Below are 14,215 nucleotides of genomic sequence, written 5' to 3'. Positions count from 1 at the left end.
AATAAATAGTTTTGTGCTTTTAAAGAGAGGGAGAGAGAAAGAGGCAGATAGAGAATGCGCATGTTAGGGCCTCCAGCTGTTGCAGATGAAGTGCAGATGCATGCGCTGCTTTGTGTATCTGCCTTACATGGGTCCTGGAGAGTTGAACCTGGGTCCTTTGAGTTTGCAGGCAAACATCTCAACCACTAAGCCATTTTCTCTAGCCCAGTTTTATGCTTTTAAGATAGATATTTTTACTAATTGGTGTTCAAAATTTTCACTGATCATTGCAATACTTTTTTCACAATTTTTTTTTAATTTTTTAAAAATTATTTATTTATTTATTTGAGAGTGACAGACACAGAGAGAAAGACAGATAGAGGGAGAAAGAGAGAATGGGTGCACCAGGGCTTCCAGCCTCTGCAAACGAACTCCAGACGCGTGCGCCCCCTTGTGCATCTAGCTAACGTGGGACCTGGGGAGTCGAGCCTCGAACCGGTGTCCTTAGGCTTCACAGGCAAGCGCTTAACCACTAAGCCATCTCTCCAGCCCTTTTTCCACAATTTTTATTAGCGTTTTCCATGATTATAAAAATTATCCCATGGTAATAAACCGCCCCCCCCCCCGCACTTTCCCCTTTGAAATTCCATTCTCCATCATATTACCTCCCCATCTTTATCATTCTACTTACATATATACAATACCATTGCAATACTTTTCATGGGGAGTTTATTTCTCTACATCCAGGTAGACACAGTGACAGAAAAGATTTTCTGCTGGGTATGTCAATCCTAGCCCTTGGCAGGTAGAAGCAGGCAGATCAGAAATTTGAAGTCATCTCTGAGTATGTAGTGAGTTTGAGGCTAGCCTGAAATCAGAATTTAGAAAAAGATCGAAAAAGATTTTGTCTAAGTTCAATTTGCTGAACCACTGAGTTTACTGGTTTTTTTTTTTTTTTTTTTTTTTTTGAGGTAGGGTCTTACTCTAGTCTAAGCTGACCTGAAGTTCACTGTGTAGTTTCAGGCTGACCTTGAACTCAATACCATCCTCCTACCTGTGTCTCCCAAGTGGTAAGCTTACAGGAGTGCGCCACCATGCCTAGCTGCTTTTTTTCTTTAGTTTTTTAAGTTAAGGTCTCACTCTAGCTCAGGCTGACCTGGAATTCAATATGTAGTGTCACGTTGGCCTCCAAATCACAGTGATCCTCCTACCTGTGCCTCCCAAGTACTGGGATTAAAGGTGTGCGTCACCATGCCCATTTTTTGGTAAATATTTATTTATTCATTTATTTGGGGTGGGGGAGACAGACAGACAGAGAAAATGGGCATGACAGGGTCTCCTAGGCATTGTCAGTATACTCCAGATATATGCTCACTTTGTCTGTCTGGCTTATGTGGGTACTGGTGAATCAAACCTGGGTTCCTTGGCTTTGCTGGCATGCACCTTAATCACTAAGCCATCTCTCCTGGGTGATTTTTAACTTATTGTTACCCCCTTTTAAGTTATGTTTAATGTAAACTTTGTAGGGGAATTTTGATCATTCTGAAGAAATCCTTAATGGCGAGTTTGCAAGGATCATCTATAAAAATTCTATAAGCAAAATTAAAGGTAGGTAACATTGGAATATTTGCAGCAGGAATGTGAAGCATTCGATGTATAATAGAAAGAGCTATTGGCTAATCTTGACATTTTCCATTGGAATGTATTAAATGTCTATAGGAGTAGTATCCTATGTCCTTCAGAAAGGGCTTATTGCTCCTAAGCGTTTATTGATATTTGATTCATTTGGGATAGTAGATTTTTTTTTTTTTTCTAAGTAGTATCTCACTGCTGACCTGGAATTCACTATGTAGTCTCAAGCTGGTCTGGAACTCACAACAGTCCTACCTCTGTCTCTAGAGTGCTGAAATTAAAGGCATGCACCATCACACCTGCTGGGATAGTTGAAAAAGAAGTAGATTATTTAGTTCATTCTCTTTGCCCTTAAGTTTAGAATGGAAGGTGGAAGTATTTTTGAACCTTCCAAAATATTAATAATCCCTTTGTTGAGTAGTGGGAATATAGGACGAATTTTTCCTCTCATTTTGTTATATTTCTCAAGAGATAGAAAGAAGAAAGGAAGAAAGACAGCCACAACCAAAACAACTAAGTCAGTGGGCAGTGCATGCTTACCATGGATGAGACCATGGGTTCATTTTCCTGCACCGGGAAAAGAAAACAAAACTTGGTCCAGTGACGCACAGCACCTGCTGAGGCAAGAGGGTGGTGAAGGACACGTTGGGGCTGGAGATGGAGCTTGGTGGTAGAACGCTTGACACATGCAAGGCCTGGGTTTGAGCCTCAGCACTGGCTAGCCAGGATAACATAGTGAGTCTTGTCTCAAACAAATCATCCCCCAAAACCCACCATATTGCATTAAAAAAAATGATGCTTTTACAGTAAAGTGATTCTTTATAGTATAACTGGCAATGAATCTCCACCCTCTGCTACTACTTTAGGTGCAGAATTTCATGTGTCACTTCTTTCAATTGCACAGCTGTTTGACTTTGCCAAAGATCTACAGAAAGAAATTTATGATGAGTAAGTAAAGCAGTGGTGAGGGGAGCATGTCTACTTTTGGCCTTTAGATAAGGATTTGAGGTTGGGGTAGGGAGGGAAGAATGTACCACACAAATTTTACGTATACGTACACCCATTTTATTTATTTATTATCCTTTTTTTATTATTATTATTGCCTTTTTTTTTTCTCCCCAAGGTAGGGTAGGCTGACCTGGAATTCACTATGTAGTCTAAGGGTGGCCTTGAACACACAATGATCCTCCTACCTCTGCCTCCCAAGTGCTGGGATTAAAAGCATGCACCACAACACCCAGCTTGTGGTTTTTTTTTTTTTTTTCTCAAAGTAGGGTCTCACTCTAGTCCAGGCTGACCTGAAATTCACAATGTAGTTTCAGGTTGACCCCAAACTCTCAGTGATTCTCCTACCTCTGCCTCCCAAGTGCTGGCATTAAAAGTGTGTGCCACCATGCCCAGCTCCACTTCTTTTTTTATATTACTTTTCCAAAATAATCAGTCTTCGGTTACAATATATTTTTTTTTTCTTTCTTTTCTTTTTTTTGTTTTTCTTGTTTTTTGAGGGAAGGTCTCTAACCTAGGCTGACCTTGAGTTCACTAAGTAGTCTCAGGGTGGTCTTGAACTCACAATGATCAGTTATAACTTTTTCTTTTTTCCAGTTTGAGTCTCACACTAGTCCAGGCTGACCTGGAATTCACTATATAGTTTCAGAATGGCCTTGAACTCATGGCATTCCTTCCACTTCTGCCTCCCGATTGCTGGGATTAAAGGTGTGCACCACCACCCCTGGCTAGTTACAATATATGTTTTTAAAATATTTTTATTTATTTATTTGAGACAAAGGCAGAGAGAGAGAAAAAAAGAGCAAGTGAGTGTTCTAGGGCTTCTACTACTGCAAACAAACACCAGATACATGTACTACCTTATGCATCTGGCTTAATTGGGTCCTGGGGAGTTGAATCTGGGTCCTTAGGCTTTGCAGGCAAGTGCCTTAATCACTGAGCCAGCCTTTTTTATCCTTAAAAAATTATTTTTATTTGAGAGAGAGAGTGAGGCAGATAGAGTGGAAATGGTTGCAGCAGGACCTCCAGCCACTGCATTGAACTCCAGATGCATGTGCCACCTTGTGCATCTGGTTTATGGGGTACTAGGGAATTTAACCTGGGTACTTTGGTTTTGCAGGCAAGCTCATTAACAACTAAGCCATCCCTCCTGGCCAACTGTTTTTTTTTTTTTTTTTTTTTAAGTTAAGGTCTTACTCTAGCTCAGACTGACCTGGAATTCACTATGTAGTATCAAGGTGGCCTCAAACTCACTGGCAATCTTCCTCTGCCTCTCGAGTGCTGGGATAAAAGGTGTGTGCCACCATACCTGGCATGTCTAGTTTTTTTTTTTTTTTTTTTTTTTTTTTTTAAGTGAGATAGTTAACTCACTTTGTAACCCAAGCTGGCCTCAGAGTTGTGCCAATACTCTTGTCTCAGCCTCTGGAGTCCTGAGCCTACAGTTGTGAATCACCATTCCTGGCTAAAAGTCAAGTCTCATGAAGAATGTCTGTAATGAGCCAGGTGTATTGGCACGCGCCTTTAATCCCAGCCCTTGGGAGGTAGAGGTAGGAGGATCACCAAGAGTTCAAGGCCACCATGAGACTACATAGTGAATTCTAGGTCAGCCTGGACTAGAGTGAAACTGTACCTCAAAAAAAACCAGAAAAAAAAAAAAAGAATGTCTGAAATCTTTGAAACTCAATGTGTGACAGCTGTTCCATTGCCTGATTTATACATGAAGGTATTCTGGAAAACCTGTTGGGAAATGATGACTCTAAAGGAACTAGAGTTGTAAAGGGTGAGCTGTGACCATTTAGACCGTAGGGAACTCTATTATTCCAGAATTAGGCTCTTACCGTAGGGATGGTACCAAGAAGCTCTACTTTTCAGCCTTCAGGCCCTGCACACTGATGACCCTCTCACTTGGGATTACGTGGCACGGCGAGAACTGGAGATCAAGTCCCAAGCAGAAGAGAAGCCTCTGAGCAAACAAGCCAGAGCCGTGGAGCTGGGCCGGCGGGAGGAAAGGTGCTGTGCCGTGTATGAAGAGGCTGTGAAGACTCTGCCCACAGGTGAACGTCTCACGTCTCGTGTGCACGAGTGATAACAGGGAGTGAGACATTGCCAGTTGGTCCTACTCCCACCCCCCACGTTCTGGCTGCAGGTGTGCATTACCACACCCAGGTAGAGTTTTGTGGGGTTTTTTGAGGACAGGTTCTCACTGTTTCCTCAGGCTGGCCTCAAACTCTCAGCAATTCTCTTTCTGTAGTCTCCTAAGTGTTGAGATTACAGGTGTGAATCACCATTCTTTGCTTCAGTAATACTTAGAGGACTTACGAACTTCCTCAGTAGTAGAGATATTTATGTTCACTTACTTGGTATAAATGATACTTCAGAAACAATAATTTTTTCTATTTATTTAATTAATTAATTAACTAATTTTTGTGTGTGTGTGTGTGGTTTTTCAAGGTAGGGTCTCACTCTAGCTCAGGCGGACCTGGAATTCACTATGGAGTCTCAGGGTGGCCTTGTACTCAAGGAAATCCTCCTACTTCTTTCTCCGAGTGCTAGGATTAAAGGTGTGTGTTACTGCCCTGGTTAATTATTTCTTTTTAAACATTTACTTATTTATTTATTCATAATCAGAGTGAGAGAGAGAATGGGTATGTCAGGGCCCCTAGCTGCTGCAAATGAACTTCAGATGCATGTGCCACCTTGTGCATCTGGCTTACATGGGTCCTGGGGAATCTAACTGTGGTCTTTTGGCTTTGCAGGCAAGCGCCTTAACTGCTAAGCCATTTCTCCAGCCCTGGGCAAGGCTTTTTTTTCCTTTTTTTTTTTCGAGGTAGGGTCTTGCTCTGGCCCAGGCATACATGGAATTCACTATGTAGTCTCAGGGGGGCCTTGAACTCATGGTGATCCTCCTACCTCTGCCTCCCGAGTGCTGGGATTAAAGGCGTGCACCACCATGCCCGGCTTGGGCAAGGTTTTTGAGTTTATCATTGTTCAGTCAGTTGTATTTCCTGGATATTTGATATATTTGAGTAGGTATATTTAAATAACACTGTTTTTGGTTTTCATGGTAGGCCCTCACTGGTAGCCCAGCCTGACCTGGAATTCACTATGTAGTCTCAGGTGGCCTCAAACTCATTGTGATCTTCCTACCTCCGCCTCCCAAGTGCTGGGATTAAAGGCATGAGCTACCATGCCTGGCCACACTGATTTTTGTTTAATTAATTTTGTTTATTTATTTACTTATTATAATTTTTTCAGTATTTTCGATGCAGGGTCTCACTCCAGCCTTTTAAAAAATATTTTATTGTATTTATTTGAGAGAAATAAAGAGAAAGAGACAGAGAGAATACATGTGCCAGCCTTTGGCCACAACAAATGAACTCTAGATATATGCTGCACCTTGTGCATCTAGCTTAGGTCAGTCCTGAGAATTGAACCTAGGTCTTTTGTTTTTGCAGGCAAACAGTTAAACCACTAAATAATCTTTCCTGCTTGATTAATTCTTTTTTTTTTTTTTTTTTCCCCGAGGTAGGGTCTCACTCTAGCTGGAATTCCCTGTGTAGTATCACTCACGGTGATCCATCTACCTCTGCCTCCCAAGTGCTGGGATTAAAGATGTGTGCTACCAGGCCCAGCTCAATTACTTCTTTTTTTTTTTTTTGGTTTTTCAAGGTAGGGTCTCACTCTGGCCCAGGCTGACCTAGAATTCACTATGTAGTCTCAGGGAACTCATGGCGATCCTCCTACCTCTGCCTCCCAAATGCTGGGATTAAAGGCGTGTGCCACCACGCCTGGCTCCCAATTACTTCATTTTTGAGGCAGAGTCTCACTTTAGCCCAGGCAGGCCTGAAACTCACTTTGTAGTTCCAGGTTGGCCTTGAACTCACCAAGATCTTCCTACTTCAGCCATCCTAGTCCCCTGGGATTATGGGTGTGAGCCACCATAACCAGGGTAACACTTTTTAATTAGTCTCAGTTTAAACTCTTCTTCAGGGGAGTTTTCCCTTGAAGCAAAGATACATGACGTTGAACTAAGAGATGGTATGTGATTGATGTCATTTGTCTTTTCCAGAGGCCATGTGGAAGTGTTACATCAACTTTTGCTTAGAGAGATTTTCTAAGAAGACTAGCAATGTGCTTCTGAGAGGGCAGGTGAGGACTCTTATTGATGGCTGACTAGCAAGCATCTTTCTTCTGAAAGAATCAAACCATGCTCTGTAGGGGTCTGGCCAGTTTTCAGGATTCTGTTAGTAACCACTCACTTTTTCCTTCTGGCCGACCTATCATTCTGAAGGTCTAGGTCTGGTATGCCCTTACCTGCCCACAGGTTAGGGGGGGATCTATAGCGTGAGCTGTGCCAGGGGCAGCTGCTTAGTTCTCATCATGAGTGACAGCACCTTGCAGGAAGGAGCACCTCAGTTCCATGGGCGCATTCTCAGAAATCTGCTAAACTGCTGGGATCTTTTTATTGAGCGGAGGTTCTTTCTGATTTCAGAGGCTGGAAAGAACCATGCTTGCATTCAGGAAGGCCCAGGATCTCAAGTTCCTATCAGAAGTCCAGTATAAGCAGTGGGTAAGGCCATGGAAAACATATTCACTGCCAATTTTATGTTTCATTCCCCTGGGGCTCTGCTGGTCTCTTGTGTTTTAATGATTAAGCCTCTAACACATGGTGGTGATCCTCCCACTGCAGCCTCCCCAGAACTGGGATTAAAGGTTTGTGCTGCCATGCTTGTGGTTTTTGTTTGCTTTAAAAAAAATTATTATTACTGTTACTATTTTTTATTCACATGGTTCTTAGCTTTATTTGGGCCTGGAGAGATGGCTTAGCAGTTAAGGCACTTGTCTGTAAATCCTAATGACCTGGGTTCCATTCCCCAGTACCCACATAAAGCCAGGTGCACAATGTGGTGCATACATGTGGAGTTTGTTTGCAGCAACGAGAAGCCTTGGTATGCCTATTTTCTTGCTTACAAATAAATATTTAAAATTTATTTTACATATTATATATATATGTAAAATATATATATATATATATATATATATATATATATATATATATATATATATATATATATATTTGTGTGTATGTGTGTGTGTGTGCTTTGTTTTTTGGTTGTTGTTGTTTTGTTTTTTCAAGTTAGGGTCCACTCTGATCCAAGCTGACCTAGAATTCATTATGTAGTCTCAGTGTGGCCTTGAACTCACAAGTGATCTCGCTACTTCTGCCTTCCATGTGTTGGGATTAAAGGCATGTGCCACCACGCCCAGCATTTTACATATTTTTTAACAGATTATACTCTTTTGTCCCCTCGCTCTGGCTCCCATTACCCTCTGTTCTTTTTATTTTTATTTATTTACTTATTTATTTTTGTTTTTTCTAGGTAGGGTCTCACTGGAGCTTGGGGCAGCCTGGAATTCACTATGTAGTCTCAGGCTGGCCTTGAACCTCTGCCTCCCAGGTGCTGGGATTAAAGGTGTGTGCTACCACGCCTGGCTCTTTATTTATTTATCTATTATTTTTTTTTGTTTTTGTTTTTCAAGGTAGGGTCTTGCTGTAGCCCAGGGTGACCTGGAATTCACTGTATAGTCTCAGGCTTGCCTTGAACTCATGACCATCCTCCTACCTCTGCCTCCTGAGTGCTGAGAGTAAAGATGTACACCACCATGCCTGGCTTTATTTTTTGGTTTTTTGAGGTAAAGTCTCACTGTAACCCAGGGTTCCCTGGGACTCTAGTTCCAGGCTGGCCACAAGTTCATGGCAATCTTCCTACCTTAGCTTCCCGAGTGCTGGGACTAAAGTTTTGGACCACCTTGCCTGGCTTTTGAAATCCAATTACTTTTTTTTTTTGAGGTAGGGTCTCACTCTGGTCCAAGCTGACCTACAATTCACTATATAGTCTCAGAGTGGCCTTGAACTCATGGCAATCCTTCTACTTCTGTCTCCTGAGTGCTGGGATTAAAGGCATTCACCACCACGCTTGGCTAATTCAATTTTTTTTTTTTTGATAGTTCTTATGTCTAGAAGAAGAAAGAGGAAGGGTGGGGAATTTTATATTGGCCCCTTTGTGGTTTTTAGTAGCTATGGTAGAAAGTTTAGTGGAAAGTCTGTTGAAATTACTGTCTTAAGTAAGCCTTTGTCTCTATTTACATAAGTAATTCAAGTTTCATATAATTAGCTTTACAGTGATTTGTTTGTTTGTTTTAGGTGGAGTTACTGCTGCACCAGGACTTCTTGAGGGAAGCTTTGGAGGTGGCAGAAGTCGGGACTGAGCTGTTCAGAGGCTCTGTGACGATATGGCAGATGAAGCTGCAGGTGCTGATCCGCTCAGAGAGCCCTGATGTGGCCATGCTTTTTGAAGAAGCTTTTGCACACCTCAAACCCCAGGTCTGCAGACTGACTTTCATATTTTCCTCTCTTTGTGAAATATTTTAAGGCTAGAGAAAGCTTATTTGTAATAGTTTTTTTTTTATTTTTAAATATTTTATATTTATTTATTTGACAGAGAAAGATGGGGAGAGTGAGAGAATGGGTGTGCCAGGGCCTCCAGCCACTGTAAATGAACTACAGACACATGCACCCCCTTGTTCATCTGGCTAATGTGGGTCCTGGGGAATCAAACCTATGTCCTTTGGCTTTGCAGGCAAATGCCTTAACCACTGAGCCACCCCTCCAGTCCTCTAATAGTGTTTTTGTTTTGCTTTGTTTTGTTTTGTTTTTCAAGGTAGGGTCTCACTGTAGCTCAGGCTGACCTGGAATTCACTATGTAGTGTCAGGGTGGCCTCAAACTCACGGCGATCCTTCTACCTCTGCCTCCCGAGTGCTGGGATTAAAGATGTGTGCCACCACACCTGGCCTTTTTTTTCCGTCTGGCCTATGTGGGATCTGAAGAGTTGAACATGAGTCCTTAAACTTCGCAGGCAAGCACCTTAACTACTAGACCATCCCTGCAAGTTTGTTAAATTACATAAACTGTCCTATTCTGCTTAGTTATAAGTGAGAGATACTAATGGAAAATTCTGATTTTCCTCTGATCAAAAATCCAATTTGTGCTGGGCACATGCCTTTAATCCCAGCACTCAGGAGGTAGAAGTAGTAGGATCACCGTGAGTTCGAGGCCACCCTGAGGCTACATAGTGAATTCCAGGAGAGCCTGAGCTATAGTGAGACCCTACCTCGAAAAACAAAACAAAACAAAACCCAACTTGTAACCACAAACATGTTTCTAAACTTTAAAGTGAAATCTCTAAATCTTAAAGCTTTGCAATAAGTCTTTTATATTAGTGGGAAAAATGTATTCCAGAATTTAAGGAAAAAGGTACTGTTTCCGGATCCTTTGTGTTGACCTCTGGAACACGAGTAAAGATCAGACAGGTCAGCCTTGGTCAGTCAGTTCTTGTGTTGTGAGGCCCTGACGGCAGAGCTATAACCGGGGAGCTGTGGGTGTGACTGGGTGCTGGCTTTGAATTGCATACCTAACTGAAAGATGATTGCTATTGGTAAGTATAGTCAATATTTTCTAACAATTAAACTGCAGTTATCAGGAGAGTGTTGCCCTGGATGGTTCTCTGTTATGGCATGCCCTCCCAGGTGGGCAATGAGAATTCTCTCATAATTCACATAGTCCTGAAATACATCCAAGGTTCACATGCTGATTATCATAGGAACCTGTCTTTATACGAGTAGTGTTTAGAGCAGGTGCTGAACAATCATTTTGTAATATTTTTTCACTGTGAGCAGGTTTCTCTGCCTTTGTGGGTTTCCTGGGCAGAGTGGAGTGAAGGTGCTAGAAGCCAGGAGGACACTGAGGAAGTCTTTAAGGTAAGGCCCCACGTTGTGCACCTCATGGTGTCTGCAGTGGGCATTTCATTAGCATGTGTACCTGAATCACTACTGGTGATCTAGGGTAGATCTGGGAGGATATGTTTTGATCCTTATAAATTCCCTTACCCAGCTCAGGTTTTTTGTTTGTTTGTTTTGTTTTTTCCTTTTATATGGTAGAAAGCCATTTTAGCTGTCACAGGTGCCGATTCAAGAACTTTGAAGGAAAAATACCTGGATTGGGCTTATCGAAGTGGTGGCTACAAGAAGGCCAGAGCTGTGTTTAAAAGGTATGCATAAACATTCCAATCTGTTTCTAGGTTTTGCCCATACTCAGCCCCTCTTAGTTGGATTATGTTGGATTATGTGTATCACAACTAGTGTGTGAGAAAATTACCCAGGAGACTTTCAAAAAGTTGTTTCTGAGTGGTGCATGCATCTGGAGTTCATATACAGTGGCTGGAAGCCCTGGTGTGCCCATTTATACATACTCTCTCCTAAATAATAAAAATTTAGGGCTGGATTGATGACTTATTGGTTAAGGTGCTTGGCTGCAAAGCCATTGGGCCCAAGTTCTGCTGAGTGTGGTGACACATGCCCTTCCTACCAGCACTTGGGAGGCAGAGGATGGAGGATTGGTGTGAGTTGAAGGCCACCTGAGACTACATAGTGAATTCCAGGTCATCCCGGGCTAGAGAAAGACCCTACCTCAAAAAAAAAAAAAAAAAAGGAAAACAATGCTAGGCATGGTGACACTTGCCTTTAATCCCAGCACATGGGAGGCAGAAATAAGAGGTTTACTGTGAGTTTGAGGTCACCTTGAGACTATAGAGTGAATTCCAGTTCAGCCTGGGCTAGAGCGAGACCCTACCTTGAAACTCCCTACCCTCAAAATAATAAAATAAAATTAACAAGAAAAAAAGTGAAAAGGACCCATATTTGATTTCCCTGGACCTATATAAGCCAGATGCACAAGGTGGCACATGCATCTGAATTTTTTTTTTTTAATTTTTGTTTATTTATTTGAGTGCAACAGACAGAGAAAGAGGCAGAGAGAGAGAATGGGCACAACAGGGCCTCTAGCAACTGCCTACAAACTCCAGATGCATGTGCCACTTTGTACATGTCTTACTTGGGTACTGGGGAGTCGAGCCTCGAACCGGGGTCCTTGGGCTTCACTGGCAAGCAGTTAACCACTAAGCGGTATCTCCAGCCCACATCTGAAGTTTGTTTATAGTGACTGGAGGCCCTGGCATGCTCTTATATCTCTCTTCCTTCTCTCTCTAAAATAAATAAAGTAAAATTAAATATAAAGAAAATTAAAGATTTTTTTAATCAAATAAAAATAGTGCTATGGAACTGGGCATGTTGGTACACCCTTATAATTCCAGGACTCAGAAGGTTTAGGGAGGAGGATTGTGAGTTTAACACCAGCCTTAGCTGTATACAGTGAGACTGTGCCTATAGTGTAAACTACTTGTGAGGCCAAGGTAGAAAAATAACTTGATCACAGGAGTTTGACACCAGCAGGTTCAATGTAGTGAAACTCTGCCTAAAAAGAAAAAAAAAACTTAATTGGGGGCTGGAGAGATGGCTATTGGTTAAGGTGCTTTCCTGCAAAGCCTAACAATTTGGGTTTGATTCCCCAGTACCCATGTAAAGCCAGATTCATAAAGCACTGCATACATCTGGAGTTGGCTGCAGCAGCTAGATGTTCTATCATGACCACACACTCTCTGTGTCTCTCTTACTCTGTCTATATTGCTGTTTGGAAATAAATAAAAAATATTTTTTTTTGCTTTCTTTTTAAATATTTATTTATTTATTTATAAGCAGAGAAACAGAATAGACATGCCAACAAAAAAAAAATATTTTAAAAAAGTTAATCTGGCCAGGCATGGTCGTGCATGCCTTTAATCCCAGCACTTGGGAGGCAGAAGTAGGAGGATTGCGGTGAGTTCAAGGCTACCCTGCGACTACACAGTCAATTCCAGGTCAGCCTGGATCAGAGTGAGACCCTACTTCAAAACAAAAAGTGGAAGAGGGTTTAGGGCCTATGAAGGGTATGTCACTAGAGACTGAAAGTTGTTGTGTCATGGGAATGACTGGCTGTCAGGTCAAGATTTGACGTGACTCTCTGTGTAGTCTTCATTAACTCATCTGTTGCAGAGGTGCTGGCCTGGGTATTCGCTCATGTTTATGAGTTGTCATTGTGTAAATTAACATTCTCCCCATTTCTTTTTAGTTTACAGGAAAGGCGTCCATTTTCAGTTGATTTTTTTAGGAAAATGATGCAGTTTGAAAAGGAACAAGTAAGTATTCTAAGCATTTATTATCCGGAAAAATGGATCAGTGATTACTATATGGCAGCATCTTGTTAGTTTAAAAACTTACTATAGTGTCGCATCGACTCCTGGTCCAACCCTTTTCCCCTATAGCTGGCTCAGAAACAGTGACCACACAAAGCGGGATATTTGCATGTCTGGAGGATAGAGGCTCAGATGTTGCCCTGACAGGAAGCCTCCTCCCTGTCAGGCTGGCCGTGGCACTGCTGCAGGTTCTCCGTAGTGCCCTGTTTGCTCTTGTCTTGGCTGGTGAGGTAGAGAGCAGGTACTTGATTACTGTCTGTGCTGATTTTAAATCTCTGTAGTTCCAGGCTGGCCTTGACCTCACAGTGATCCTCCTGTGAAGGAGGAAAGTCAGAGCGAAGAAAAATTCTACACAAATACATGTGCATTATGCCCAAATATATCTGCAGTTCCATGACATCCATAGTCAACAGTACTGTAATTTTGCAGTTTTTCAAAATTGTTTTATGGCCAGGTATAGTGACGCATGTCTGTAATCTCAGCACTTGGGAGGTGGAAGGAGAAACATTAAGGTTATCCTCAGCTCTATAGTGAGTTTGAGGCCAGTATTGGCTACCTGAGATCTTGTTTTAAACCCCCTGATTTTTTCTTTTTTTGTTATTTTTTGCTTTTTTGAGGTAGGGTCTCACTCTGGTCCAGGCTGACCTGGAATTAACTCTGTAGTCTCAGGGTGGCCTTGAACTCATGGTGATCCTCCTACCTCTGCCTCCCAAGTGCTGGGATTAAAGGTGTGCACCATCATGCCCGGCTCGAACCCCCCCGATTTTTTAAATTCATATGTGCACACACAGTTTTGCTATATTCCCAACATAGGTGTAATGGCATTACGGATTATTTCTGTTGCTTTTAAAAATATTTTATTTATGGCTGGAGAGATGGCTTAGCGGTTAAGTGCTTGTCTGTGAAGCCTAAGGACCCTGGTTCGAGGCTCGGTTCCCCAGGTCCCACGTTAGCCAGATGCACAAGGGGGCGCACGCGTCTGGAGTTCGTTTGCAGAGGCTGGAAGCCCTGGTGCCCCATTCTCTCTCTCTCCCTCTGTCTTTCTCTCTGTGTCTGTCGCTCTCAAATAAATAAATAAATAAAATTTTTTAAAAAATACAATTTAAAAATATTTTATTTACTTATTTGAGAGAGAGAGAAAAAGAAAAACAAATAGAATAGGCATGTGAGGGACTCTAGTCATTTTCAACAAACTCCAGATGCATGTATCACCTTGTGCATCTGGCATTACATGGGTATTACGGAATAGAACTAAGGTCTTTACACTTTTGCTGAGCCACCTCTCATCCCTTTGTTTTTTTCTACTTTTTTTTGGAGGGGGGTTGAGGTAGGGTTTTGTTCTTACCAGGCTGACCTGGAAATCACTGTGTACTTTCAGGGTGGCCTGGAACTCATTGCGATCCTCTTACTT

At 42.1% G+C, this 14,215-nt stretch overlaps 1 protein-coding gene across 1 annotated transcript in view; it reads left to right on the top strand.

Moving 5' to 3' along the window:
* Window positions 1-14,215, top strand: part of Utp6 (UTP6 small subunit processome component) — a 37,937-nt gene that overhangs the window by 16,155 nt on the left and 7,567 nt on the right. The window contains exons 9-17 of the mRNA XM_045158629.1: window positions 1,506-1,587; window positions 2,478-2,559; window positions 4,489-4,670; window positions 6,686-6,765; window positions 7,109-7,186; window positions 8,822-9,001; window positions 10,355-10,435; window positions 10,616-10,725; window positions 12,681-12,747. Of these exons, the coding sequence (XP_045014564.1) occupies window positions 1,506-1,587; window positions 2,478-2,559; window positions 4,489-4,670; window positions 6,686-6,765; window positions 7,109-7,186; window positions 8,822-9,001; window positions 10,355-10,435; window positions 10,616-10,725; window positions 12,681-12,747 (942 nt within the window). The remainder of the gene's footprint in view (window positions 1-1,505; window positions 1,588-2,477; window positions 2,560-4,488; window positions 4,671-6,685; window positions 6,766-7,108; window positions 7,187-8,821; window positions 9,002-10,354; window positions 10,436-10,615; window positions 10,726-12,680; window positions 12,748-14,215) is intronic.

Source organism: Jaculus jaculus, chromosome 9, assembly GCF_020740685.1.
Source record: "Jaculus jaculus isolate mJacJac1 chromosome 9, mJacJac1.mat.Y.cur, whole genome shotgun sequence".
Classification (NCBI taxonomy): Eukaryota; Metazoa; Chordata; class Mammalia; order Rodentia; family Dipodidae; genus Jaculus; species Jaculus jaculus.
The sequence above is the reverse complement of the archived record's forward strand: the minus strand, read 5'-3'. Positions and strand labels throughout refer to the sequence as shown.